This window comes from Hyperoodon ampullatus (assembly GCF_949752795.1).
Source record: "Hyperoodon ampullatus genome assembly, chromosome: 4".
NCBI lineage: Eukaryota > Metazoa > Chordata > Mammalia > Artiodactyla > Ziphiidae > Hyperoodon > Hyperoodon ampullatus.
In genome coordinates, this window is record NC_136917.1 from 175619085 (window position 1) to 175646931 (window position 27847).

Genomic DNA, 27847 nt, shown 5'->3' on the forward strand with positions numbered 1-27847 from the left:
ACAAAATGCACGTATTTTTATTATGACTGGGGAATAAATCACAGGTCAACCACCAATTTGCTTTATCCTTAAAAACAGTGCCAAGGAGGTAAATACAAAACCAGCTGCACAAATTCACGTTGCTCATCTCAGACGGAGCAGCGGCATGTCCTGCCTCAGGGGGATCCGCGGGCCGAGGTTCCAGGACACCCAGACTTCCTGCTTGCCTGCAGCCCTCTTCCCAGCCTCCCAAAGGGAATCGCGCTTTTCCAAAGCTGAAGCTGTGTCCGGCACTCAATGATTTATGCCCGCCTCCTGTCCAGCTGTCCGTGTGTGGGTCTCGGGGGCGCCCACACTTGCCTGGCCCCGCTGGCCACCTCTCTCTTAGGATGCTGGTGGCACCGCCTGTGGCCCTGCCTGGCCGCCCCTCCTCTTGGCTTTCACCTCCGCCTTTCTGGACTCCAGCCGCTTCCCTGGCCCCCGCGTGGCCAGCCTCCTCCCCTGTGATCCGTGCCGGCCTCGCACACTGGAACTCACCACCGCACACGTGGCCCCGAGCAGCGACTGCCCCGAGCCGCCCCTCCCGGGTTCAGGATGGATGAGCCATGGGAGCCACAAAGCCCCCGGCCACCCGGGGCCAGTGACAAGTCTCGCACCCCCTGCCACACAGGAGAAGCACCCACAGTGGGGCTCCAAGAGGAAAACACGCCAAGGCCGTCCGAGCAGGGTCCCTTCGACCCCGCGGGCCTTGCTTTGGCATCGTGACAGAAGCAGGTGCAGGCGTCTAAGCGTACGAACGTGTTTATGGATGACACAGAAAGCTCGGGATGGGGATGCCGCTGGTGTGCGACACCTCCTCGCCGAGGAGGGAGGAGGCTCCTCCGTGTGGGTCCCCAGTGCCATCGGGGCCGCTAGGCCGGGTGGTGGTGGTGGTGGTGGTGGTGGTGGTGTTCGTGGTGGTGGTGATGCTCGTGGCGCTGGACCGCCGGCACCGCGTAGGCCTCGCCCAGCAGCGCGGGTGGCAGCTCCCGCACCGCCTCGTGCTCCAGCGCCGCGGGCTGGCCTGGTGTGGCCTTGAGCGGCGAGTGGCCCTCCCGGCCCCTCTGCCGGCACCGCCTGTGGCCGTAGGGTGGAGGCAGGGACTGCGGGACATGGTGACCGTCCTGGGGCGGGGCCTGGGGTTGGGGGGCCGGCGGGTGGAAGCTGAAGGCTCTCCCGGGCCTGCCCCCGCTGGGGGCCCCAGGTGGCCGCCCCGAGCCCTGCGGGGACCTCAGAAACGGCCTCTCTGGCCCCTTCGGCCGGGGCGGCAGGTCCAGAGCCCGGGGCGCGGGCTCGGCGGCCAGCAGAGCGGGCTCCGCCAGCCCCAGGCAGCGGCGATGGTGCACGGTGTGCGCATCCGACTCCTGGGAGCGGGACCGGCCCTGCGGGTGCGTGGCCCTGGCTGGGGGCTCCTGCCTGGCCTGCGCCGGGGGGGACCCTGCAGACACGGCACCCGTGAGACCCGTTGCAGGGCCTGGGACATCCCACCCGGGCCCGGTCCCGCCCGCACACCTGAATGGGCCACTCTGGGACTCGGGGCCCCAGCTGGGGTTGCCGCAGGGACCCGGGACCCTCAGGCCTGGCGCCAGGGGCCCGGTCTCCAGGACCCACCTGGTCCGAACTTAGACGCGTAGTTCTCGATTCCCGCCAGGTCCAGGTAGTGGTTCCTCCGCTCCGTGTTCTCGTCCACGCAGTACAGCCCCCGCTCGGAGCAGGGGTGGGGGTCGGCGGTGGGCCTCCTGGCAGAGCATGGCCGGGGGAGGGTTTGTTCTCTCATGCTCTGAGCAGCACGCTCACCCAGCAAGGGTGGGTGCTGGGACAAACAGGGGCCCGAGGGGACCCCAGGACCATGGTCCCACCCAGTGTCCTCCACTGTCTTTGCATCACCTAGGACTCCGGCTAGGGCTCCACGGCTGCTGCCCCAGTGAGTGGAGCCGTAGGGCACGGGAGCAGCTGGGCTGAGGGTCTGGAGGCTGAACCCCCGCTGCCCTCAAGCCCCATGGCCTCTCAGACAACACTGGAAGCGCCCAGCTCCAGCCCGAGTGCCGGCCACCCACCTGACGTCAGGGAGTGACCGGGGCTCCCTGGCTGCATCCAGGCCTTTGTGCCCAGGTGCCCATCCTGGCGGGCCACCCTGAGGGGACAGCCCCTGAGGCCTGTGGGACGCAGGAGTGTGGCCGGGCTGCTCGCACCTCAGGAGGCCAGAGCTGGACGCCGGCCCCTCACCTGATGTACGTGGACAGCCTCTTGTCGGCCACCCTGGGGTCCTCGGTGAGCTCCCCCTCCATCCTGCATCGCGTGGGCTCCCGGCCTGAGAGAGGCGGGTGGGCGCTCGGTCACTCATTCATTCGTTCATTCACCCACTTGTTCACTCATTCGTTCACTCATTCAATCAGCCACTCGCTCGCTCACCCACCCGCTCGCTCACTCACTCATTTACTCGCTCAGGCACCCACGCACTCATGCCTTCACTGAACAAACAGCTCCGAGCCCTCGCCAGGTGCCAGGCCCCGCTTTCCACGTTCAGGAAGCCACAGAGATTTTTTCTGTGATGGGGGCACTGAACAGTAGACACAGTTAACACCCCCCGGCAGGGTGAGTGGGAGCTCTGGGGAGATGCAGTGTGGGGGCACGGGGTGCAGAAAGCCTGCCTGCAAGGAGGGGTGGGCTGACATTTAGCGCAGGGTCTTCAGGGCGCCTGAGCAGGGAGCTGCTGCAGCCCGGGAGCCCAGGCCCTCACCCTGGCCGGCGGGGGGGCCTTCCTTCCTCTTGCTGGAGGGCTCAGGGCTGACAGTCAGCTTCACTCGGAGCGTCTTGCTGCTGCCCGAGGAGTGGTTGACCGAGGCATCGACAACCTCGTAGATGGTGTGCATCAGACTGGACATGTCCTGAGGGCGGGTGTGGACGTCATGGACACAGGCAGACCGGGGGGAGGACCGCCCAACCCACACAGCCTGCTGCCACCTCCAGGCTGCCTGCCTGATTGATTCACTCGGCATCCCAGCAGAGCCCAGCTAAAGGAGACAGCTCATCTGAGACGCCTTTCCTCACTCCTGTGAATGAACCACGCGACCTGAGCCAGCAGCCCTGCTGGAATCACATCTTTGCGAACTTTTAAATTTCAAACCGAATCTATGTTCAAAAGACTTAGCAATCAGATAAACTATCAAATTTTGCTTTTAACTCAAACACACTTATTTTAGTCATCCTACGTGTCTGCTTCCTTTCAAGAGGCACTTTGCCCCTCCTGGGTGCACAAGCCAGCAGAGCAGAGCGCCGGGGGCACCCCTGGGGCCCTCACCACCCTGCGGAGGGGAGGGGCTGCTGGCCCGGGCAGAGACAGGCGTGCAGGGCTCTGCCAGGAACCGCACAGACAGCAGCCGGGCGCAGGAGGGGACGCGGACGCCAGCCGGCTCTGTCAGTGACCTGGGTCCTGCGGTGGCTCCCTTCCCGCCCCCCGCAAGCCTGTCCTATGAAGGGTGCCAGCCTCTCCTGCCACCCTGGAGGGGGCTCAGCCCGTCCCCATCGTGGAGACCCGGGCATCGTCTGTCTGCTGCCAGCGCCCTTCCAGGGACCGTGTGACGCAGACACAGCGTGTCACCTCTCTGGTGGCCTTGCCACTGTTGTCGAAGCCGTAGAGCGTGAACGTCCACTCCTGGCGGCTGTCCTCCTCCACCGAGACGTCACACTGGAGCGCCTGCAGGGGTGCACGGGGACAGGCAGGCAGGGTCATCCTCGTCCTCGCACCGGGGCCCCTGACCCCCACCCTGCCCTCCAGGAAACGGACCCCTCCCCGCCAGGCGGGCCGGGGAGGTGAGAGGTCTGTACAGTTGACTCCTGGATCATTTCCGTGGTGCTGGCACTGGTGCTGGGCAAGTCCCTTGAATTACTTGGGGCCACACTGGCCAGCTCTGGCCGAGTGCACGGCGACACCTCCACCCAGCAGAGCCTGCTGCGTGGGAGCTGCAGGGCGCAGGGACCCCATGTTAGCACAGTACGCGCCCCTCCCCCGGCGCCTGGCCGCCTGAGGGCGAAGACCTACGTCCACGTCCAGGCGCCGCCTGCCCGGCCCGCGGGGGCCCTCGCGGTTCGCTGCTCTTTCTCCATCTTCTGTGCCGAAGAGCTGTCCTGGGCCCTCTCGGCCCTCGGCCTTCTCCGGCGGCAGTGCCACTGCAGGGACGAGAGGGGTGGGACGGGCCCGTCTCCCCTGGCCTGGCCCTGGGGCTGATGCAGGGCTGGGGAGAGGGTGTGGCCCCGGGGCCACGGAGTCCTTGCTGGGCCTGTGACCTCTCCAGCCGGGTCTGAGCTGAGGGCCTGGGCTTCTGGAGCACGCGGCATCACGGGACCTGAGCGGACGCCAGGGCGGCCCTCCCCGGGGTGAGCCGTGGCCGGACGCGCGCTCCTGCCTCTGCCTGCCTGGCTGCAGTGGCTTCGAAGCCTGGGGCAGGGAGAGGGCTGCCCTGCAGGCCCACAGGCAGGCGGCCCGGCCCGAGGGACCTCTAGGAGGGTTGCTGCACTCACTGTCTGCCTTCCCCTCCCCAGCGACACGGTCCAGTTTCCCAACAGCCCGCAACTCCAGAGCCTGCGAGGCTGCCTATGTGCCGGGCAGTCCCCTCCCCGATCTCTGGGCCCGACAGACAAGGAGCTCTCTGGTCTCCGGGCTCACTTACTCCCCAGGACAGGAGCCGGGCATGTCTGGGAGACACGCAGCTGCCAGGAGACACCCGGGGCCCGAGCTCCTGACCAGGGCTCGTGGAGCCCCTCCGAAGGCAGCCCTGCCGGTCAGCCTTCCCGCCCACGTAATGCTGAGAACACTCACCTGGTACCTGACCCCCGGACAAGCCTGGTGGTCACCTGTCACACTCCACAGGTGGACCCACTCCACGGCAGCTGCACACGTGCGATGGTGACTAAGGCGGTCGTGCTTCACACGCAGACCGTTTTGGACAGCCTTACACTAATGCGGCGCATCACACCCACAGGTGACCCGTGGATTCACCGAAACGCCCGTGTGCGGAACCTGTCCTCCTGCCCACGGGCTCGCGGGACTCCAGGGACGTGGACGGGCAGAGGCCCTGAGATTCGCCTTTTGCTTCTCCAACCCCCAGACCAGAGTCCATGTTGTCTGCTCCACGGAGGAGCCCACGTGAGATGTGTTTTTAAGCACATCTCAGAACAATTTGCTTTTAAGGCCGGGGAACCTGGCTTGCACCTGCAAACGGCCACCGGTGGGGACCTGCGACCAGCCAGGGCTGGTCTGGGTGTGGTGGGATAGGTCGGGGAGCGTGGGGCGTGGGTGGTCCCCATAGCCAGGGTGTCCTGGGGGCAGGTGCCTGGGGTACGGTGTGGCGTCAGTGAGGTCTGGAGAGCAGGACTTACCCTCTAGGGGACACGGGTCATCCCGGAAAGGTCCTTCCTTGGGGTCCCCGCCAGGCAGCCCCTGCAGGGAGAAAGGACAGGGCAGACGGTGTGCACCCCAACATGAGCTCCGGGTGCCGGAACCGCACCCCACCTCCTCGGGCGTCAAGAGTTCTTGGTCTAGAAATACCAACCTCTCCACACTCACTAAGCCTCAGATTTTTGAAAGTAAAACACACGCACATCCCTGGATGTTGTCTGGTTCCATGCGAAGCGTCTCCAGGATGAGACATGGCGCCTGTGAGAGCGCCAGGGCTTCAACAAGAGCCCCGCACGAGGGACATGGCCATTGCCCGAGGGCACAGCCGCAGTGAGAACAAAGCTCCGGCCTGGCCTTTGCTGCAAGAGGTGGGCACAGACCAGAACCCTAGGCTGCGGACAGGAGAAGCCGCCTGCCCTCTGCCCCCTGGCCCGCACGCAGCATCTCCCGTCACAGCTGGGAAAGAACCCGAGTGACCTGCCCCCGAAACACCCACGAACCCAGGGGCCGGGGCTGCAGGGGGACGGCACTTCCTCCAGGGCGGCCGGGCCGAGGGCACAGACAGGAGCTCCCCGGCTTCCAGGGCCGATCCCAAGACCAGTTACGGAAAAACGGGACAAGACTTCCAACGTATCCAAAGGGTGCTTCAGCCAGGAAACTACAGAACAGAAGTTCACGTGGCCCGTGGAGACAGCCCACAGAAGTCAGAGCACAGAGACGGGGAGAAGGGGCGACATGGCCAGGGAAGCTGCCTCGGATCCTGGCTCCATCCAGTGTCCCTGTGGCGGGTCACGTGGCGCCGCCCCCAGGACCCGGGCATTGCCCCAGGTGACTCTTGGGCAGACGGACGTCTCTGTCCCCCACATTTCCGTTCCGACTCCGAAGCCACAGAGCTGTTGAGAGCCCGGCCAAGGATGCAACATTCAGATGTGTGTGTGGACACGGCCCCCCAGGCTGCTTGGCTACACGGCCCTCTTGGGCCCCAAGGCTCTATCACACCTCCTGACGCAGCATCTCTAGGTCACTTGGGGCCCCTCATCTCTCCCAAGGGCTCAGGCCCAGGCTGGAGTCAACTCAGCAGGAGGCCCAGCGGGGTTGCCCCGCCAGGTCGCCTGACACCCCACAAGCTCGGGGTCCCACAGGGGATGGTGGAGGGTTCCGACCGCTGCCCCTCAGGCTGCGGGCAGTGGCCGGGGACCAGCCCCGACCTGTCCACAAACAGGCCTGACGTCATCTCCACGTGGTGGTATTGTTGGGTCCGATCGTCCCCCTGTCGCCTTGTCACGCAGACGGACTGGGGTGGGAAGCACTGTCACCATGCCGGTGCCTCAGAGGGCGCTGATCAGGCCCAGTCAGGAGGGACCACGTGCAGGACCAACTGGGTGGCAGGGAGATGGGGCCACAGTCTGAGGAGCACAAGCGCCTGCGCCCCGCGGGGGCAGCCTGGCAGCATCCTTGCCCTGGCCGGTGACTGCAAGAGCCTCTGCCAGCCCGAGGTGCCCCGGTCACCACCGGAACAGCAGAAGGCCCTGTGCTGGCTCGGCCCACGTGGCTGGGACACTGGTCCCTGCTCCCAGGCTCCTCATCTAGGGGCCTGATGCCACCAGCCAGACCCAGCCCCTCGCGTCAGGCCCACCAGTGCCCTCGGGATGGCCGTGTCCGTCGGCAGGAGGAGAGGGGACACAGGCCATCCTCAAACACAGCTCTGCGTCTCTGGCTCGTTCTTTCTGAGATCAAGCAAATCTAAACAAGAACCACGAAAAACACTTAGAATGCTTTTACCCAGATTTTCAAACTAATTACTTTGAAGAAGGCCTTGATGACAAACACAAACCACAAACACACCCTAAGATACTTGGGTCCATGGGAACGAGAAGACAAACGCACACCTCCTGATCTGGGCACACGCTGCCCTGGGTTCAGTGAGGGCCGGCCCCGATGTCCCGCTCTGCGTGGGGAAGGGAACCCCCCCAGGCCTTGGGGTCTCCCCAGGAACGCGGTGCGGCAGGGCGGGGCCGAGGGACAGCGCGGGCTCCTCCGGGTGAGATCCCGGCTGTGCTGGGGGCCCCTGCGCACGTGACGTCAGGGAACCTGGCCTGGGGCTCTGACGGCCGTGGGCGCCACAGGAGCACCCGGACGGTGCAGGGACCATCGCTGCCCAGACGGAGCCTCGAGGACGATGCGGGGTGGAGCCGGTGTCGCTGGGCCCAGGAAGGAGGGGGACCCCTGCCGTCTGTCTCCAGAGCCCCTACAGGTGCCCCTAGCGTCTTCCTCTCTCCTAACCCCCTACCCTAACCCCCTCCACGTCACACCCTTCAGAACAAGGCTGTGCTGGGGGCCCACAGTACTCTCAGCACGCCAGGTGGGCAGTGAACTTGTTTTAATAAAAAATAAAGACACCCATTATTAAGACGTCACCCCCTCCGCCACCCAGCCTGCTGGCATCGAAAGCACCCGCTTCGCCTAGCTCCAAGCGTCCCTGGGGTCCTGTGAACGCCCTGCCCACGCAGTGCCCAGGCTCTCAAGGTCCTCTCCCACCCAAAGACAGGGCTGAGCTCTCTCTCGGGTGGACATTACGATAACTTCCAGTCACTTTTTCTAAAAACCTGATTTCTGGTTAAATTTTTCTCTGTAAAATCAAAATAAGCCATGAAGCCGAGGTCCCAGGCATCTGCGGGGAGCAGCGGGAGCTCCCGGACCAGGTGCCGGAGGCTTGCAGGTCAGCTGGCAGTACAGCACAGCGTTTCTTGCTAGAAGAGCCAGTCTCGGGGTGGAACAGCTGAGGCCCCGAGACCCACTTCTGGGAAAGGGCCGGGGCCCCACGGCTGCTAGAGCGGCTGGCCCGGAGGCCTCGGCCACCAGGAGCCAGAGCGACAGGCAGGAAGCCAGGGTTTCCACATCGCTCGCCTGGCTCGGCTGAGAGGTCAAAGGAAAAACAAGACCCACCCAAGTCCTCTACGTGTGAGCTTAAAACAGTTGCAAGTTCAAAACTTCATCCCATTTTTTTGTTTTAAAATAATTTGAGCACTTGCTTTTGGCGTATTGTGTTGGTTACAGACAAGATGATAAATGCTTTGGGCTGGGGGAGGGTCAAGACAGAAATGGTCTGCACAGACCCTTGGCTGGACCCTGAGATGTTCCCCTACAATCGCAAACACAGTAAGGACACAGCGGGCCAGGACGGTACCTGATCAGCAACGGATACGACAGCCCGTCGTGACCTCCTTCCCTAACGTAGCTGGACGCTCAGAACATTTGAAACACTGGTCATCCACGTACACCCCAACGTGAGAACACGCAGCGTTTAAGATCTGAGTCAACAACCACCTCCGTGATGCAGAGCAATCAAGGGACAGAAAGAGCACTTCAGGGAAGGTACCCGTGCTTCTCCCTGTGGCTGGTGATTTCAAATCCGTCCTGGTTACACATAAATGCCCTTTAATCTTCACTGCTTTGGCTCAGTAGAAGGGCCAAGAGCTTTAATTGCAACATATAAAACCTCCCACAGGGCTGCTGACCAGATGTGCGGCCACTCCCCGCAGGGCGACCTCCTAAGTGGCCCGAAAACCGGGGCCCTCAAGCACGACCGGGGTGCAAACACACGCCCCATTTCTGATGGCCCCGCTCAAGGGCCCCGCTTCCGCCGCAGCACCTTCCCCAGGGCGGTCCAGCCCCACCCCTCCTGGGATGCCCCTCCCATGCTGGCGGGCACCGCCCTTGCTCTGAGCCCCGCTGCAGACCCTCCCCAGCATCAACCTCGCTCCCCTTTGCCCCCGCAGAGGAGCCCCGGCCTCCTGCATACAGAACCCTCCAACCTCACCTCGCTTTCCGCTCTGGCCCCCACCTTCCCGCTTCCCCGCCTGACCACGTGGTCCTCGGCACCAACCACCTCCTGACTCTCCTGGTGACGGGCTCCATCCCCATGCAGCCCCGGGACTCCAGTATCAGCCAGCAGGGCCTGCGAGATCACGATGCTCTTCGATCCACGTGGGGCCTGAGCTCCTGCCGACCCCCTGGGGCGCCCGGCAGGGGCGGCTCCCCCCTCGCTCCCGCAGCATCTGCGTCCACTCTCGGCATCCGCCGGGCCCTCCTCTCGCCAGGCGCTCTGCTGGCCCCCTGGGACGGCACCAGGGCCCACACATCCTGATGCTTTATCCTCCGTCCTTCTTTGGATGTCAACGTCAGGTGGCCGCGGCCTTCGCTGCAGGGTCCCCATGGTCCCATCCGTGCCCCTCCCACCCGCAGGGGCTCTCGGGGGAGCCCACCAGGCCCATGGGCCACGGCCCCCAGAGGCCACGTACCCTGCTATGCCTCTGTCCTGAGCTCAGACTCCCGAGGACGTCTGCTCCATGAGCCACGGCACAGAACTGAATTCCTGGTCCTTCCCAGCAAGCGGCCCTTGGCCTGGCCAGGTCCTGCTGAAAGGCCCACGACGGCCCATCTGCCCAGGTGAGGCCTACAGGCACAGAGGTGTTGGGACATACCGCCTAAAAGCTCAGACCCTGGCCTCCCATGAAAAAGCCAAGAGGTCTAGCCGCACATTCCCACGGCCAGGGTGCCCCCTCCATCCACCAGAGCTGTCGATGCTGGGCCGTCCACCCCTCGTGCGAGCCTGGTTGAGGGGCAGGAGATGGGCCCCCGTTTAAGGCCACGTGGATGTGGCGACGTCTGGGTGATTGAAAAGGAGGAACCTTTGGTGACGTAAACGATCACCTCCCGAACAGCGGCCGCTTTCCAAATGTCAACATTCACATATTCCTTCAAAATTCAGTGCCTCTGCGACCTTAGGAAACATGTTCCCGGGTTTTCGGGGCCGCCCGTTGTCCTTGGAAACCCCACACTCTTGACGGAGCGGAGGCTCACCGCCCCCCGACTCCCGGGAAGATCCCCGACGGAAACGGTGCGGCCGGAGTTTCTGCTCTTCCCATGGAGCCGGGAACCGGGCGGAGCATGTGAAAAGATGGCCTTTATGAACCTGCTTCCTCGTCGGCCTGTTAAAGGGTCTGGTTAGAAACTGCTCTTGACAAACACGCTGGGCATCCTGGAAGGACCTCACAGTCCGCTGCAAACTCGAGACCCCAGGGGGACCTCCTGGTAGATCCTGCAGCCCAGCTCCCCAGCCACTCTGGCCCGGCCACCCCTTCTTGTGGCCGCCCACCTGCATGGGAACCTGCTTCCCTGCAGAGACGGCCGTGAGGGGTGCCCGGCGTCCACCAGGCTGCTTGGTTCCTGAATCCGGGTCCACCCGGGGTCCTGGCGTGGCCGCGGGTCTGTGGTGAGTCCTCGGCAGCTGACAAGCCTCGGGGCGGGCGGGGGCTCACATCCCGGCCTTCCGCCACCGCCCCCCGCCGATGCTGCCGGGGGGGGGGAAAACTCAAGGCCCTTCCAGGCAGCAGCCCTTCGGGTTAGTTCAGACCTTGTTTTGCTCCAGGAAGGGCAGGCGTCTCCCCTTTTCCAAACAGATAAACCTGCACTGTTTCCTTCAAAAATCCAGGTTGATTCAACCCAGATTCTTCACCAGGGCTTAGTGCAGGGGTCTGCGGGATTTGGGCTTCAACAAACAGGAGGTGTCAAGGGTCACAGGGCCTGGAGGACAGTGTGTCAGGGTCCTGGGGCGGCCGTAACAAATGGCCACCAGCTGGGTGGCTTAAAACAAAGAAATGTATCCTTTCCCAGTTCTGGGGCCAGAAGTCAGAAACCACGGTCTGGCAGGGAGCTCCCCCGGAGGCCCCAGGGAGGGTCCCTCCTGCCTCTCCCAGCTCCCGGGGGCCCCAGCATCTCTGGGTTCATGGCTGCATCCCGCCAACCTCCGCTCTGTGGCCACGCGGCGTCTCCTGGGTGCATCTTCCATTCTGGGTCAGCGCCCCCGCCCCCCTCCTTCCTCTCACAGAGATACAGCTGGTGGCAGTTTGGGCCACCAGGACCATCTCTCATCTCTAGATCCTGCGTTTAATGACATCCGCAGAGACCCGTTTTCCATATACGGTAACAGTCGTGGCCTCTGGGATGGGAATGCGCCCAGCACCGTCCGGAAGCCGAAAGGCGGTTGAGAATCCTGAACCAGCCGCCGACGGCGCAGCCTCGGCTTTCCTCCCAGTGACACGAGGCCGGGGTGCAGAGTGACCGCCCACGCACACGCTCGCCACAGGGTCTTCTCCTGAAACGGGGGGCAGACAGGGAAGCACACTGGCCAGAAACCCAGCTGCGACCGGGCCCCTCCTCCGGCCTCAGGGGTGGGGAGACCGCGGCTCTGCTCCAAAGCCAGGGTCACAGTGCAAACCGCGAGGACAGACTGGGAGCCGCGTCTGCTCCCACAGTGGATTCCTTAGACTCCGAGCGGCCCCGGGCCTGAGTTTCTGAGAACTAGTTTTCCCCAGAGGACGGAAAACGAGCTCTGTGTGTTGAGTCCAATTTCCTCTCTGTGGAGGATCCAAGGACACGCTGCTGTCTCAAGAATCCAGAGGGTCCCCTGGGAGAGCCAGGCTGCACGCACCACCCCCAGGAACTGCCCTGGTCCCACTGCTGATCTTGGAACAGTAAAAGTATGGGGTGACCCACTCAGAGGAGTTTGCAGCCCCCTTGCAGCTCAGGAGCTAAAGCCCATAGAGCATCTTGGGGTCTGGAAATACAGCCCCACGGGATGTAAGTTCAAGGCCGCTTCTGAGAGCCTGGACTGGGTGACTTCCGGAGTCCCGAGATGAGATGTCTGCAGGTGGGGGTAGGAGGGGGACCCAGTGTGGATGGGAGTCCAAGCAGGGGGAGTAAAGAACACAGGAAGTCAGAAAGAGGAGGGGACATGGGGGAGGGGAAGGAAGAGGGGGAGGGGGAGGGGCTCCCCTGGGGGAGCAGCGGGAGGGCTGCGGGGAGGAGGAGGACCTAGCAGGCCAGCCGGGGTCGCCCTCCAGAGCGCACGGCTCCTGGTAGAACAGAGCCTCGGTGCTCCCCAGCTCCCTCAGGAGACGGTGGCCTCAATGCCAGGAGGACGCTTGGGGTCCGGGGCCTGCGGGGCCCACGCCCAGGGCCACAGGTACTATCCCGAAGCTGCTGTCCACCACGCGTTCCCGCCCGTTCGGAAACCAGACGGATCGCTCCTGCCGTGCCCATCACCCCAGCGAACCTCCCCCGGGGACACAGAGCACCTCTCTAGCCACAGCATCTGGCTGCCCCACGGGCTCTCCACCCCGGCCCCGGCTCACACCAGCCCCCCGGCGTGGGCTGTCGGCCTTCGTGGGATGTTGATCAGTCCAGCAGGGTTTCTGATCATCAGAGACAGAGCCTGGCCTCCCCACCCCACCCTGGGCAGGTGACGCTGTGGGCAGGTGAAGCAGGTAGCTCTGAAGCGGCACGTGGGAGGGCCCTGGGGACGGCTGGAAGGGGCCGTCAGAACCACACTGATTTTGGCTCTGCGGTCAGCACTGCCGGGGAACTGGCTCCCCAGAAGCCACGAGGACAGCCGCACCCACCCGGGACGGCAGGTCCACCCCTGGTTAATCCTTCAAACGGCAGCCCCGGGTGCTGGGCGGCCCGCTGGGGACCAGGATGGGGACCTGGTCGTGGCAGAGGGTGGAGATGCGGGGCCGGAGCGAGCGTCACAGGCAGCCAGGGGCTCGCGGGGCTCAGGGAGGAGGCCGCGGAGCGGGGCCGGGGACAGGGGACGTGCCCAGTGGGCTTGTGCTACTTCAGTGACCAAGGTGACCAAGGCTACTTCGGGGCAGTTTGGGAGGAACCTGGGGCTGGGTAAGGGGCAGGGGTGACGTGACATCTAGGCAAGGCGCCTTGGGCCAAGTGGGGGGACCGGAGAGGAAGCTGGGCTCCTGCTCGGGGCAGTCAGGACGCCGGACGTGGTGGGGTTGGTGTGGGGTGAGAGGTGGGGAGGCCTGGGCGCACCATGCACTGGACAGAACCGGGCCATGCGGGAGGAGGCAAAGGCAGGGCTCAAGAAACCCCAAGGGCTGGGGCACTGTGGGTGGAGACGCCCCAGAGTCAAAGGTCAGGGGTGCAGCAGAGTGGACGGCAAAGGAGGCCGGGGGGGACAGCAGGAGGAGGGGGGACAGTGGCCTCAGGCGGGAGAGAACAGAGGGCAGAGGGGGTCTGCCCACGCCGCTGCCTGAAGGCCTGGTGGGCACACATCTCAGAAACACCCGCAAGGGAGACCGAGGCAGCCTGGGCAGAACTGGCTGGAAGGCGCCGGGCCAGCGCATCTGTCTGGAAACGCCAGGCGGTGGGCGTCTCAGCTTCAGCGGCGCAACAGTTTCAGATGTGACGACGCAGCTCTGGGGCCTAGTAATTCCTACTCAAGGGCGGCGACGCCATGGAGGGTCTACACTCGAGGGGCCACGGAGGCTGTGGCTGTGAGCTCCTGATTTCAAAGCGAAAGTTAAGGACAGCGAGGCCTCGGGGGAGGGGCGGTGCGGGGCTTGCCCACAACCACAGAGGCCTTCAGCGTCTTGCTTTCCAAGTTACAACCACACTTCAAGAGCCAAGCGGCATTTCTAGATTTGCCCATCGGTGCCCCTGCGTTAGCGCCGTTTAACCAGGCTGGGTAATAACCAAATTTGGAACTTAAGGTCTAGAAACTCAGTCGGTTGAGGATCAAAGGGTCTCCTAAAATAAATGCCTACAGACCTCACGTGCCAGCACAGGCTGTAACCTGCTTCCTGGGTGACGTCACCTTACCCCACCAGAGAATGGCTGGCACGCGTGTGGCAGGAAAGCCTGAAAACATGCACCACGGGGGACTCAGCCCAGGAGCTGGCCCACAGCCCACGGCTGTGAATAAGTTACAGGGGGGAGGTAGGGGCACCCAGGCCACCTGCTGGGGAAATAACTCCACCCTAAGATATGTGCAAGGAAAGCATAATAAGAGGAGGGTCAGTGAGAAGCTATATATATATATATATATATATATATATATATATATATATATATATATATATATACATATACACATACATATATCCCTACACACACACACACCCTGCATATGTATACACACGTATACATGTGCACGTACACATATACATATGCATGAAAACATATACATGTGCGTGTACACACATACATGCACACGTACCTCCACATATATATATATGCAGGCACACACATGCCCCCACACACCCACACACATAATCTCTACCCCAGATAATTGAGAAGTGGCCATAAAATATGCCAAAAACGTCTTCAGTGTTTTCAATTCTCACACCCTGGAATTCTGTTTTTTGTTTAACACTAAATCATTTTGCGACAGATCTGCAGACCGAATTTTCTCCCGGTCGTGCCTGCTCCTGTTTCCGTCTTCAGAGCTAACAACGAGTAACTTCACAAAACACGGAAGATCGCGGGCAATCATCCTTCCAGCGCCTACTGTTGCCCTCCAAGCTTCCTGGCCGCAGAGGTCACAACACGCAAAATACCAACAAGACCCTCATCCCCCACATGCCTGAACCACCGTGCCCTTCACCGCTCCCATTCAGACGTTTAACGCCACTGGGTTTGAGCTGCAGACCCAGATTCATCTTCCTCTATTTGACGACTTCTTCCTCTGGAAAAACCACTGGACTTTTCGTTCTCTTTCATTCATATTAAAGCCTCGTGTCTCCTATTTCAAAGGAAGATCAACTCCAAAGTGGAAAAGAACCCCATGCACTTGTGTTTTTAGTTTAGAAGGCCCCACGTGTCCACAAGTGATGCCAGTGCCCACAGCAGAGATAAACAGACTGGTAAAGGCTTATACTTGGTCACGGCTCCGGAGCCCGAGGGCCGAGCTCTCTGAGGAGAGTAATCAGGGTTTTCCTCTCTTTGGCAGCACCTGTGTGGTGTCAGGTGGAAACACCTCCTCGTGGCTCTGAGGCTGCTTCCTGCCCCCGTGCGACAGAGCCGACGGAGCCCAGCGCCCCCTCCCCAATTCTACACAAAGGAACCAAAACCCACCCTTCAAGCAACGGAGTTGAGACCCCACCCGTGAAAGACAGAAAGTGTTTTGAAGAGACCTGCACTTGCCTTGTCTAACCCTCTTGCCCTCCTTCAACCATTCCTCCCACCCTCACCCCCAGCCCCGGCAATCAGAGCTCTTGTCTCTGTATATGTGAGTTTGGTTTATACACATATTTGCATATTTCTGGTCCTCGTACGAGAGAGATCATATGGCGTTCGTCTTCCTCTGCCTGACTTACTTCACTTAGCATAACGCTCTCAAGGTCCGTCCATGTTTTGGGCAAGGTTTTCTTCTTTATTGCTGAGTAATATTCCATTGTATATACACACCTCATCTTCTTTATCCATTCACCCATCAGCGGACATTTAGGTGGCTTCGTGTCCTGGCTATCGTGCACAGTGCTGCAGTGAACGTGGGCTGCATATATTATCTTTCTGAGTTAGTGTTTTTGCTTTCTTTGGATACATACCCAGGAGTGGGATTGCTGGATCCTGTGGTAGTTCTATTTTTAACTTCCTGAGGAATCCCCGTACTGTTCACAGGGGCTGCACCGATTTTCATTCCCAGCAGCAGTGCACGAGGGCTCCCTTTTCTCCACTCCCTCGTCAACACTTGTTATCTCCTGTCTTTTTGATGATGGCCATCCTGACAGGTGGGAGGTGACGTCTTGTGGTTTTGATCTGCATTTCCCTGATGATTAGCGCTCTTGAGTCCCTTTTCCTGGGCCTGTTGACCATCTGCATTTCTTCCCTTGAAAAGCGTCTTTGTTAAACGATGATCTTGTCTCAGAAGCGACGCCAGGCCCAGGGCAGCCGCGTGGTTAGGGAAACTCTGGGGAGCATGGGAAGAACCCCGAGTGCAGGAGACCCGCTCTTGCCTCACAGCCCTTCTCCAGGTTTTCCTCAAGAAGCCTCAAAGGAGGAGCGGGTGTCCCGGGCTCACGGGTGGGCATGGGGTCCTCCATCCCAGGGCACTGCAGTCCCCCTGGAGGAGGTGTCCCCACCATACAGACACCCCAGCACCCTCTGCTCGCCCTTTACCATCACCTGGGATCTCCATGTGACTCAGAAAAACCCGAACACCAGCTGCAGACGCAGGGTGCACTGTCCCATGAAGGAGCCCTGAGCCTGCCGTCCTCGGCCTGCTGCCCGGGCAGCCCGGGAGGGCTCCGTGTACCTGATAGCCGTGGACGCTGATGCCGGTGGAGTCTGGATGCCAGACTTTCTCTTCCAAGGTATCCTTGCACTGTCCTCCTTCCTCACCCACGAACTCCAGCACCTCTGACTTCGTGGGTACGTTTACACGAGGGTGTGGGAAGAGTCGTGACACAGACGATCGGCTGCACGGCCACGCCCGCCCGTGTTCCCTCCCGTGGGCCCTGCGGCAGCTCCACCGTGAATTATAAAGCAGGGCCCTCGGCAGCGTCCCCGCCAATTTAATTTGTGGTGTGAGACGGATTCCTCGCAGCTTCTGCTGCTCTGCTGACACCCCTTTGAGGAGAGGGTTCTGTGGGCTAGCAGCAGACCGCGGTGTATCATCTGGACCCGGGACCACCCAGGATGGCCTTCTCCTTCCCAGGGCCCCAGCGAGGGGCGCAGGGGACTCAACGCTCCTGAACGTAAGTGTATCCTCCTTCCCGAGCCGAGGTGTGTGTCTCCAACGGTCCTCTCCCCTATTTGCGTGTTTGTACGTTTACGTGCGTTACATGCTCACCAAACAAAAACTACTGAGCCCCTGGTGCTAATGACCTGCTTTGCTTTCTTGCATCTAAAAGGATTCCGGCCAATTTTAAAACCCAAACCTCCAGCATGTTCAAAATGAGCAGGGATTTGCCTATGCCTGCGGACACTGGCCGTTGACAGTTCCTTGAAATACATGAGACCCGCCAAGCTCACTGGGGCTCTGCACTTTCCAAACTGCAGCTGCAGGGGGAGGGGCCCCGGGGCTTAGCAGACATCAAATGGAGCTTTCTGGAGCTGTGCTGTCCACGTGGCAGCCACAGCTACATGTGGCTACTTACATTTAAATTTATGAATGAAACCACGTTAGAAATCCGGCTCCCCTGTCACTCGCCACACTCTGGGCATCAGCGTGGCCAGCAGTGACCGCTGTGGGCAGCATGGATACAGACCACATCCAGCCCCGGTTGGGAGCACCCAAATCCCACCCCCACCCACAGGTGGAGACGTGGTGATCGGCCGAGGTCACAGAGGTCGCCAGCTGGACTCTGGCCCCCCAGTGGGGCTTCCCCAGCCCAGGACCCTTGGGACCTCAGTGACCCAGCTCTGCTGGCCAGTGTCGGGAAGATGACTCAGTCGGGCAGGGAGAAGGGCAGGGCTCTGAAACAGGCAAGGCGGACAGTCCTGGTAGGCAGCCTGAGGCCCCCTGGACGGGCCAGACGTCCACGGCAGGGCCCAGGCCAAGGAGTGAGCAAAAATCCCAGGGGCCGGAGCAACACGTGAAACCAGGCAGACCGGACACGGGGGTGGCTGGGAGGCAGGCAGGAGTCGGTCAGCACAGGCTCCAAGGGGCAGCAGGCGGCTCTGGGCGGAGGGACGTGCCTACCTGGCCGCGTGTGGACAGTTGGCCGGCACAGAGGCCCAGCAGGCGGCCCACATGGGCAGTTCTCGACTCCAGGCCAACCGGGGGGCTGGCAGATCTGCTGAGCGACGGGGGTGCCAGAGACTGAGGGCCCGGGGACCACAGGGCTGTCCCAAGCAGGCCAGGCTGTGGACGCAGGCCCAGGGGTACATGAGGAGTTCTGTCCAGGCTGTGGGGAGCGGACGTCCCAGCGGCAGCCGGACAGGTGCTCCCGGGCCGGGCAGAGGCCAACAGAGACGTCTGACCTGTAGCTGCCAAAGGGCCAGAGGGGCCACGGAGGGGCGCGTGCCGAGGAGGGGAGGCCGCAGGCTGCGAGCCCTCGACACAGAAACCAGGTGCCCAGGACGGGCCTGCGGGCCACGAGGGGCAGGGCCTCTTCCCGACCAGCTCGCGGAAAGGAAGTGCCGGAATCCCTTTCGCGCCCACGTGGAAATCCGCAGCGTTAGACTACATTCTCACGGGCCTGGAGCCCCCAGAAACTGGAAGAGGCAGGGAGGACCCCCCGCAGGGCCTCCAGAGGGAGCGCAGCCCTGGGACAGCTCAGTGTCAGAGTTCTGACCTCTAGAACGGTGAGAGGGCAAACGTCTGTCATTTTAGGCCGGCCAGTTGGTGGCACTTTGTCACGGCCACCCCAGGAGACCAACGAAGGGAGCCCAAGGCTGCTCTTTTATATAACTATTTTAAAATATTTAACTTTAAGGCATCCCCAATGTGTGCTTTTAGCCATCAAAGACCTAGAACTCTGGAAAGATCCACAGTCAGATGCCCCAGTGCCTGCTGACCACAGCCTGGGGTCCGCCCAACCCTCACCTGAGGATCCAGGGACCCCAGGGCAGTGGGCCGGCACGTCGTGGGTTTAGGGTGTACAGGGGGGCATCTGCAAACCCCCCAGGCAGGGACGGCTCCGTCCTCCTCGGGGAGAAAGATCTGAGGGGCAGATGGCCCTCAGGCCAGAAGGATGCAACGTGCCCCAGGATGTCAGGGTCCACTGGCCTCTGGATAGGGTCGCCAACCTCCTACAGCCCAAAGGAGGGGGGGAGGGGGAGAAGAGAAGGGGTGGGGGGAGAAGAGAGTGGAGGGGGTGAGACCAGGAGCTGGAGACAGACCCCCACGGGCAAGGCTTAGACCCGTGGGCTGTGAGACACCCCAGGGCCCGGCCCTCCTAGAGATTCTTTGCCTTCTGGTTGCAGGGAAAGGAAATTAGTGCTCAGAGAGGGAGGTGCGTTTCAAGGGTTTCTTCTCCACAGAACAGAGGCGGCTCTTTTACAAGCGCTGTCAAAGGGAGGCCGTGGAACCAGCGCAGAAATATCCACCCTCTTCCAAGCACAACAACCGGAGGATTACAGACCTCAGCTCTGGAGGCAGGAACCAGAACGGCAGGCACGCGGTCCCCTCCCCCAGACCCCACTTCCCCAGAAGCCCTTCCAGGGGGACCCGGGGCAGCAGGGAACCCTGGCCCGGAGCAGCAACGCCCATGCAGCTCCCAGCTGGGGTGCAAAGGCGGCCGCCGCACGGGGGCAAATAAGCGTTTGGTCAGCGTGGCCACGGGAGCCTCCCCTGTGCGAGGCCCAGGTCCCCCTCGGGCCTCTGTCACTAGGAGACCCCGCCCCGGAGATGCACCAGCACAGGGACTCAAGCCGCCGGCCTGGTTGGGACGGCAGAGCCCAGAAAGCTGGCCGAGTGTCGGCCGTCAGAGCAGTGGCGGGGCCTGCACGGGGTGCACGTGGAGGGTGGACATGCAGGGCACAGAGCCGGTCCTGAGCCGAAGAAAGCCTCACAGCCCATTAGGGCCGCACCGCACCCCAATTCCTGAGAAGGTGACGGTGTGCAGGGGTGGGGTCGCCGCAGAGGCCCTCTGGTAAGATGAGGTCACCGGGGCGGACGCTGATCCCACAGCCTGTGTCCTGATGAAGAGACCGCCCCGTCTCAGGGGGTGACCCTGCGAGGACACGGGAGGGGCGGTGCCTGCAGGCAGGGCAGCGCGGCCCTGGTGGGAAGTGGCCTGTGGACGCCTGGACCCTCCACCTCCGGGACGGAGACAAGCAGTCCGTCGTTTAGGCCGCCCCGTCCGTCCGCCTGTGCGTCTGTCCGCGGGGCTTTGCTATGGCTGCCCCAGGAAACCCATACTCGGCCCATGGCCGAGGCCACCTCTCCCTGTGAGGGCCGGGCACCCCCCGCCTCTCCCAGCAGCCAGGGTTCCTGCTGCAATGCGGTCAGCGCCTCGCTCCACACACATAACTGTCCCGAAGGCACCTTGCTGGGTACAAAGGGCAGCAGGCGTCTGGGGCCCGTGGAGAGAGCAGGCCCGCCGCGCGCTCCTGGGGGCTGGTCACCAACCCGGCGGCCCTGCGGTGACCCGCACGCCAGGCCTGCTTCCGGCCGCGGCAGCCTCCTCAAGGGCTTCCATTCGACACAGGCTTTTTCTTCCAAACCCAGCGGCGGTCTGATGCAGGGTCAACCTGGGAGAGGCTGCACTTCACGCCCAGGAGGGGCCGAGGCCCGGGGACAGCGACATGCAGCAACCCAGCAGGCGGCTTCCCTTGAATCCCAGCGCAGGACAAACTCAGGAGATGGGCCGTGCCTGGTCGGGCCCAAACCGCTGCTCCGAAGCCGAGCCTCCGCTCTGGGGACCGGGAACTGGGGACGGCAGCCCCAGGCCTCCCCTGTTCAGGGAGAAGGAGAGGACGGGGCCACCACGACCCCACGCCTGCCAGGCCCGACTGGAGCACCCAGTCTCTCAGGGGGCTGCTGACCTGCGGGCACAGCTCACAGGGCCCTGGGGTGAAAGCCACGAAGCTCAGGCCCGTCACGCTTACTGACCACGGGTGGGCCGCCATCCACCGCCGCCTCTGTGGGGAGTGAGAGCGGAGGCCGGCCCCGCGGCACCAGCACCGCTCCCATCCCGCTCTCCGCATGTCCCTCGCTTCACCTCTCCTCGTAGGACCCAAGCAGAGGCATGTGGCCTCCGAGCCACGGAGCAGAGGCATGTGGCCTCCGAGCCACGGAGCACAGGCTGTGGCCCAGAGACTTGAGGGCAAGTGACAGGCGGCAGCACCAGGCCCAGAGTGGGGTCTGGGTGGCAATGAGGTCACCACGTAGGCTGCGTCCCGTGAACAACGGGATAGAGGAAGGCTTTGGGGGGTGGGGGGAGCCGCCCACATTTCAAAAGGGCCACGTCACGGGGCTCCAGGTCGTTACCTATGGGCAATATTTCTTTGACAACCTTGCTGGGGCTGCCTGTCTGGCTGCCCCCTGGCCATATGGCGGGAGTGAGAACAGGGGACACGGGTGGCCTTGATGTCTCACCTCCAGAGGAAGAGACGGCCTAACCCAGAGGTCCCCAACCTGTTTGGCATCAGGGGCTGGTGGGGTGGAAGACAATTTTTCCGTGGACGGGGGTGGGGGATGGCTCAGGCGGTAGTGCGAGCCACGGGGAGCGACGGGGAGCCACGGGGAGAGACGGGGAGCAAGAGGTGAAGCTTCGCTGGCTCGCCCGCCGCTCACCACCTGCTGTGCGGCCCGGTTCCACGGCCCGGGGAATGGGGACCCGTGACCTAACTCCTGACCCCTGGAGAGGCAGGTCAGAGGGGAAGGGCAGCACCGTCCTCCTCCTCCCACCCAGGGAGGGTCTGCGGACTGGCTCAGCCATGGCCGTGCTGCCCTGCCAGCAAGCTCTGGTCAAGCTCTGGCCGCCCAGGTGACGGCGGCTGAAGAAGAACCAGGTGCTGCCAACAAGGGAGATGAAACTAAAATACAGATCTTGTTGGTCACTTTGTGGCTCAAATGAGAGATCAGTCTGTTCCGGCACACACGGCGGGGTCACACGGCGGGGTCACAGTGTCCAGGAAGATCACTCCAGAGGCCAGGAGTCATGTGTGCACGGCAGGTCTCAGTGCCCAGGACAGAATCTACTCGCTGATGCTCATGGCCCTGAGCTCACCTCGAACCCCACAGTGTCGAGGCTGTAAGGACCTGGCTCACTCCTTACCAGGGCTCTGAGTTGGTCACGCGGCATTGCTGGGTCAGGGGCCGGGGCCACACCGACACTCTGGGTTTACCACTGCATCTGGGTCTGTGCTCACACCCCCTTTAAAAGCTGGCAGTTTGGCCAGACAGCCACCAGGGCTGAGGGCTGATTTCTGAAGACTGCAAACTGGCATGGATTTTTAAAGAAAAGATAACAAGCAAGACTTCAACAAAACCCCTTTAAGTCATTCATTTAACTACTTTTCCACAAAGGAAAATGAAGGCGAGATAAGGAACAGGTGCTGCTTGGATGTGGCACCACGTTCTCCCACGGTGGCCAGTCACGTCCTGAGGAGAGCAGGGTGACGGCAGGTCTCTGCTTTTACTCCTGCAAAGTTGATGTTTCCGCTCACCCAGCAGCCAACTGGGCTGCTCCAGACCCCCTGCCGTCCTGCAGGCCCCTCCTCTCAAAACAGTGTCCCCGAGCAGGGGTGCTCCGTGAACTTCCCCGCCCTCCGTCCGAGCACCATCCCTGGTCTGCACATGGGGCTTCTCTGGGGCTGCCCCCAAGGGCACACGTGAGAGTGGTGGGTCAATCTCACGTGCCAACGTGTCCCCAGGGAAGGCAGGCAAATGCCACGTCTCCCACTGAAGCTGGGGGCTTCTCAAGAGACCAGCATCCCAAGTGCGGTGTCTACGTCCACCACTGTCCTGCCCTGGGGATCAGCCTCTGCCCGCCTCTGGCCCTGCCACGGCTAACACCGTCCACCACTTGGGCCCTGAGGTCGGGGCGCCAGCCGCAGCCTCGCCGGGTCCACATCCCAGAGTCCTTGCCACCCACGTGAGGATGCCAGAGCACGTACGAGGCAGGCACATGCTCTGCCCTCATGCCCTCCCTGGGCACCTGGTTGGGGCGGGTGCCATGTGCATGGCGTCTGGCCCGTCTGTGTGCCCTCAGCGCCTACTGGTCGTCAGATGCCATTGGCTGCAGGCCCACAAACGACCCCAACCTCCTGCACCCCCCAACCCCGGGGACAGCCAGGTGGGCACGGTGGCTCCTCTTCCCCACCGGGAGGCCCGCCTGCTGACAGCACCCACCCAGGTTTCCAGGTGAGGAAGAGGCAAACGTTAGCCACTCACCCCTGGACACACTCAGAGCAGCTGGCTCCCTCCCGGGGTCCTCAGGCCGCCCAATCTCCCCCGCCCCCTCCAGGCATTTCCCACAAAGCAGCCTTGTGGTTCCAGGGTCCCCAGCCCAGCGGCTCCCCAGAGGTGGATCAGTCAGGGCCACCTGGCTCATCCGTAGGCCAAGCGGGGTCCAGGGAGGCCATCTGCAGTTCTGGAAGCTTGGGCGGGGTGAGGGACACTGACACCGCCCGACCTTGAGGGGATTCCCTGCCGATCTGTGAGGTCTGGGCCCTCAGGCCTGTGGTTGGTGCCCCCAAATCCAGAGGAGCTCCCAGGCTTGTGTGCGCACCTGTGCTGGCCTCACACACGGCCAGGCCACATCCAAGGGCAGAAACAGGGCCCTGGGTGCACAGTGGGCCCGAGAGAAAGCCAAGGCCCCATGGCTGGTCCTGGAGTGGTGCCCAGACGCCCCACACAGGCCAGGACTCCACAGATCACGCGTCCCCAGAGCACGGGTCATGGAAGACCAGGGGTCAGCCCGTGGAGCTGCACGGTGGCTACAGCGCCACCACCTGTCCACCCAGGCCACACCTTCCACGTGGCTGCGGCCCGACAGCTGAGGAGGAGCCCTGGCATCCACAGGACAGGACACAGCCTGGTAACGTGTGGTTTACACCACACACCACAGCTCCACGGTGACTGGGGATGGGGGCGGGGGACGGGGGGCATCCAGAAGCCACGGGGCGCCTTCCACGCCTCTGGAGCCTCTGGAATTCCCTTTCTTGGGCTTACTCAATAGAAATCTGTGTTTGAGTCACAACAAAGTTTCAGTTGTTAGTGATGATTCTTGTCTTCTGGACTCTTCCCGCCCCGCAGGGAGCATGGAGAAATCAGACGGGCAGATGGCGAGTGAGCGCGTGCCCGGGAGGGGCAGCCGTATCCCCACAGGGCCTCGCCCTGGCCTCCGCCAGCCCCACCTTTGGAACAGCACGGTCAAGCGCTGACGCTGTGAGCGCCGTCTCTTCTCTTGACCGTAACACACGTGCAGCCTCAGTCACCCCCTGCTGCATCCTGTGCCGCTCTTGCCAATGTCCCGCGTCACCGGCCGGCACCTGCACAACCCCAGGCCCCTGGGGGCCCTTGGCAATGAAGCGAGGCAGCATCTCTCAGAATCAACGAGGAGGACCACCACCCTAGATCGTGAAGCGGGCGTCTACCTGCCCGAAACACTAATAGTTGCCAGAGACCTTACTAGACATGCACTAAGTGGGCACCAGAGGCCAGCATGGCTCACTAATTAGTGGGCAAAATCAACCTCATTTCCTTTATTTTTTGGGGGGGGATGGTGAGTGAGGGCAGGTGAGAGTTAGGTGGTGGACATGCACTTAATTTCCACGAGGTCATTTGGGACAGTTCTTGTGGCAACACGGCGCACCAGGATTGACCTGCGTGGAAGCACGGGAGGGCGGCCTTCAGAAAAGGAGGACGTGTCCCCTCGCTGACCCCAGTCAGGTGTTCTGGGGGCAATGCACAGTCAGGCTGGCCTTCCTTGGGACATCGCCTGGGAGGGCAGGGACGGTGACGGGGCTCTGGACACCACACAAGGGGAACGACAGGAAACAGGAGGAACGTAGGACCTGACACCCCAATATCCCCCGACAGAGCAACTTCCGGGCAGAGGCAGGAGTGGAGGTGCCCGGCGAGGGGGGTCAGTGGTGTGGCAGCGAGACACCTGAGCCCCTGGGCCAGGGGGTCTGAACTCCCAGCATGGCTCACAGCCCCGTGGCCAAATGAGGAAAGATGGGAAAAGGCGAGAAAAGACCAAATGTATTACATTTAAAGGCCCATCCCTTATTCTGAGATTTTTTTCTTCCTACGTCGTGGTGTCATGAAATGAGGCTGTGGCAGTACATTCAGGCTGCGGCGACAACACACCACAGACCAGTGGCTTATAAACAACAGAAATTCATTGCTCACAGTCCTGGAGGCTGGACATCCAAGACCGAGGGGCCGGCAGACTTGGCCTTCTGCCTGTAACGCCGCGTGGTGCTCTGGGGCTCTCATATGGGCACTGATCCCATCGTGAGGACTCTGCCCCCAGGACCTAATCACCTCCCAAAAGGCCATCCTCTGAATCTATCACACGGGGGGTTAGGTTTCACCACATGAATTTTGGGGGGGACACAAACATTCAGACCACAGCTGAGAACAAAATAACAAGGGGACAACCCAAGCCAAACCCCACACTGTTCTTTCAAGAACGTCCCGAGAGCATGGAATCCACTGGCCTAAAAACCATCATAACCTGGCACTATAACCCGCGGCCACAGCGGAAGCATTTTGTTTTCCATCTCCGTAGCCCGCAGCCCGGGACGAACACCGCCTGCGTGTGGGACCTGCTGTGCTGTATTGTCCACGTCCTGAGCTAACGACGGCCCTGCCCGAGAGCTCCAAGGCCCACGGTGTCCACGCCCAGGAGAATGCCCCCAGACGGGTGGCTGGCAGGACAGGGTTAGGTGGTGGACATGCCCTTGACCGCTCTGGATTACCTGCCGCCCCCTACACACAGGAGGACCAAGCGGGAAGGAAACACCATCCCGTTATCAACAACCACCTGCCCAGGCAAACAAAATCAGCCCAAAGGAGGGACAGAGACCAGCTGGGGCGGCCCCCTGGTACCCAGGAGCACATGTCCATGCAACCTTCTTACGACGTGCCCAGCAAATACTGTAAAATGGAGTTCCTACCTTCACAGGTATGGGATTAAAATTTCACTCCCAGAAAGCAGGAATCGTAACTCTAGTGTGTTTGATCTCAGGGCGTATCTGGGTCCCTTCACAGGACGAGGCCACACAAGTGTTTACAAATACACTCAGAACTTTTCATTTATCAACTGGCCAGAAAAGTGTCTTTCCAAAAGGAGAGCTGACGTGCCCGTGAGCTGCTGCACTCTGTCCGCAGGGGATGCTGAGGGAGGCAAGCAGTGGTCGAGGAGGGGGTCTCAGTCATCCGGCACGGCCACCTACCCAACTCCCGTCCACACTGACGCCCGAGACCATCCACCGGCCTCCTTCTCCTCCCTGGCGAACGTGTGCAGTCTGGTTTGCCCAAGGCCCCTCTGGTGCCCCAGGCCTGGATGGAACACCTTCCAAATCCACTCTCAGGGGCGCTGGGTCCTGAGTGGGACCCCTGCAGCCCCTGACAGCACCTGCAGCCCAGGTGGCCCTGGTTGTCCTCTGAAGCCTGGCTTTCCCGTGAGCATCCCCGCAGGCCTGCGGTCACCCACACGGCAGATGGGCGGCACGGTGGCCTTTAACTCTGGCCACCACTGCTGAGCGGAACACTGATCCTAGAGCAGGTCATTCCCCGGCCCTGCCCCCACTGCTCCAGCCTGGGAGAGTGAGGCCTCGCACCACATCCCCCCTCCCCCAGAGGGAGGGGCCGTCTGGCCCGGCCCGAGTCACTCTCGCTGGGCCATCGGGGCCCTCGCCTTCTCTGTCCTGGGGTCCTGGGTCCGGGTCAGAGGGCACAACTTTGCTACTCAGGTCCCCTGGCCCCGGCGGGGCCGCCGGGCCCACCACGCCTACCTGCTTGTCCCTTGGGCCGTGCTCCACGCAGCCCCGCCGCTCCGCCTCCTCCGTGCCTCTGCGGCCACCCAGGTACGCAGACACCACGAAGCTGTCCCCTTTGGCCCCGTGAGCAGACGCGCGGGAAACGGGGCACCGAGGAGGGAAGGAGACGCTCGGTAAGCCCGCGGGAGCTGCGCCTGGACGATGCCCCGCCGCCCGGGGCGCCCACCCCTCGCCGCGCGGCCTGGGGCGCGGGGATCCGGCGGGGGGCCGGGGTCGCGGTCTGGGGCGGGGAAATCTGTGCGCTCCCGGAGGCCCCAAGGCAAGGTTCCCCGCCGCCGCCCCCCTCCCGCCCGCAGGCCTCGACGGCAGAAAGCGCGTCGCGCTCTGTGCTCGGGTCCCAGCCCCGGTGGCAGTCGCGCGCCCCGGCCGCCGCCCAGCACGCTCACCTTCGGGGCTCTCTCTCCGCTTGAAGGCTGCAGCGGCTGCGGCCGGAGGGCGCGGGGAGAGGGAAGGGACAGTGAGTGGCCGGCGCGCGCCCGCCCGCCCGCCTGCCCGCCGCCCCGCATCTCACCGTGCTTGGACTGGAATTTCCCCATGTCGCCCCCGGCCCGCCCGCCCGCCCGCGCGCGCGCTCCCAGCGCCGAGCCCAGGTGCCGGGCTGGGGTCCGGGGCGGGGTCGGGCGTCCGCGGGGGCCGCAGGGACCCGGCGACCGGGTTCCGGTCAGCAGCGGGGAGCGGGGGCGGGCGGTGGCGGCGGCTGCGGCGCGGCTCTCTCTGAGCGCGCGCCCCCGTGCCCGGCCTTTAACCGCGGCCCCCGCAGCGCCCCTCGCGGCCGCCGCCCGCAGCGCACCGGCCCCCGGGACTCCCGCCCGCCTCCCGCTGGGGCGGAGCCAAACCAGGGGCGTAGGCGGGTGGCGCCAGCCGGCGACGAGGACCCGGGGCAGGCGGCCTCTTAGGGTGTCGAGGGTGCAGTGGACCCCGCGGTTCTGCGCGGGCCCTTTGGGGGACAGCTCCCCACCCCACCTACCTTTCACCCCGTGTCCCCGCACCCCCCATTCTAGAGGCGCCCGAGAGGCCCTTCCACTTGCAGGAGAGGACCCTGGGGCACCACCCGCGACTTTAGAGGCAACCGGCTTCCCTGTCTGGTGGTAGCCTGGGTCTTGAAGAGACGGTGGGGGGATCCGAGTGGACAGGAGGCCCCTGGGGAGGGTCCTTTGGAGGGACAGGAGG

General features: G+C 62.8%; 1 protein-coding gene across 1 annotated transcript; it reads right to left on the bottom strand.

The window, feature by feature from the left end:
* NKD2 (NKD inhibitor of WNT signaling pathway 2) lies at window positions 1-27314 on the bottom strand. The gene is made up of 10 exons (XM_079703360.1): window positions 27189-27314; window positions 27064-27099; window positions 26633-26730; window positions 5398-5458; window positions 4061-4188; window positions 3620-3715; window positions 2759-2906; window positions 2245-2329; window positions 1630-1757; window positions 1-1456 (listed from the first exon to the last, which is right to left on the bottom strand). Exons 1-10 carry the CDS (start codon window positions 27211-27213, stop codon window positions 891-893), a joined length of 1371 nt encoding a protein of 456 aa, XP_079559486.1. The 5' UTR covers window positions 27214-27314; the 3' UTR covers window positions 1-890.
* Between the last annotated feature and the right edge of the window lie 533 nt (window positions 27315-27847).

Coding starts and splice junctions, on each gene's coding strand:
- NKD2 (XM_079703360.1), bottom strand. CDS start 27,213: ATGGGGAAATTCCAGTCCAAGCACG. Junction 5,459..26,632: donor ACGGCCCAAGGGACAAGCAG/GTAGGCGTGGTG, acceptor TTCTCCCTGCAG/GGGCTGCCTGGCGGGGACCC. Junction 2,330..2,758: donor AGGCCCCCCCGCCGGCCAGG/GTGAGGGCCTGG, acceptor CGCCTCTCTCAG/GCCGGGAGCCCACGCGATGC.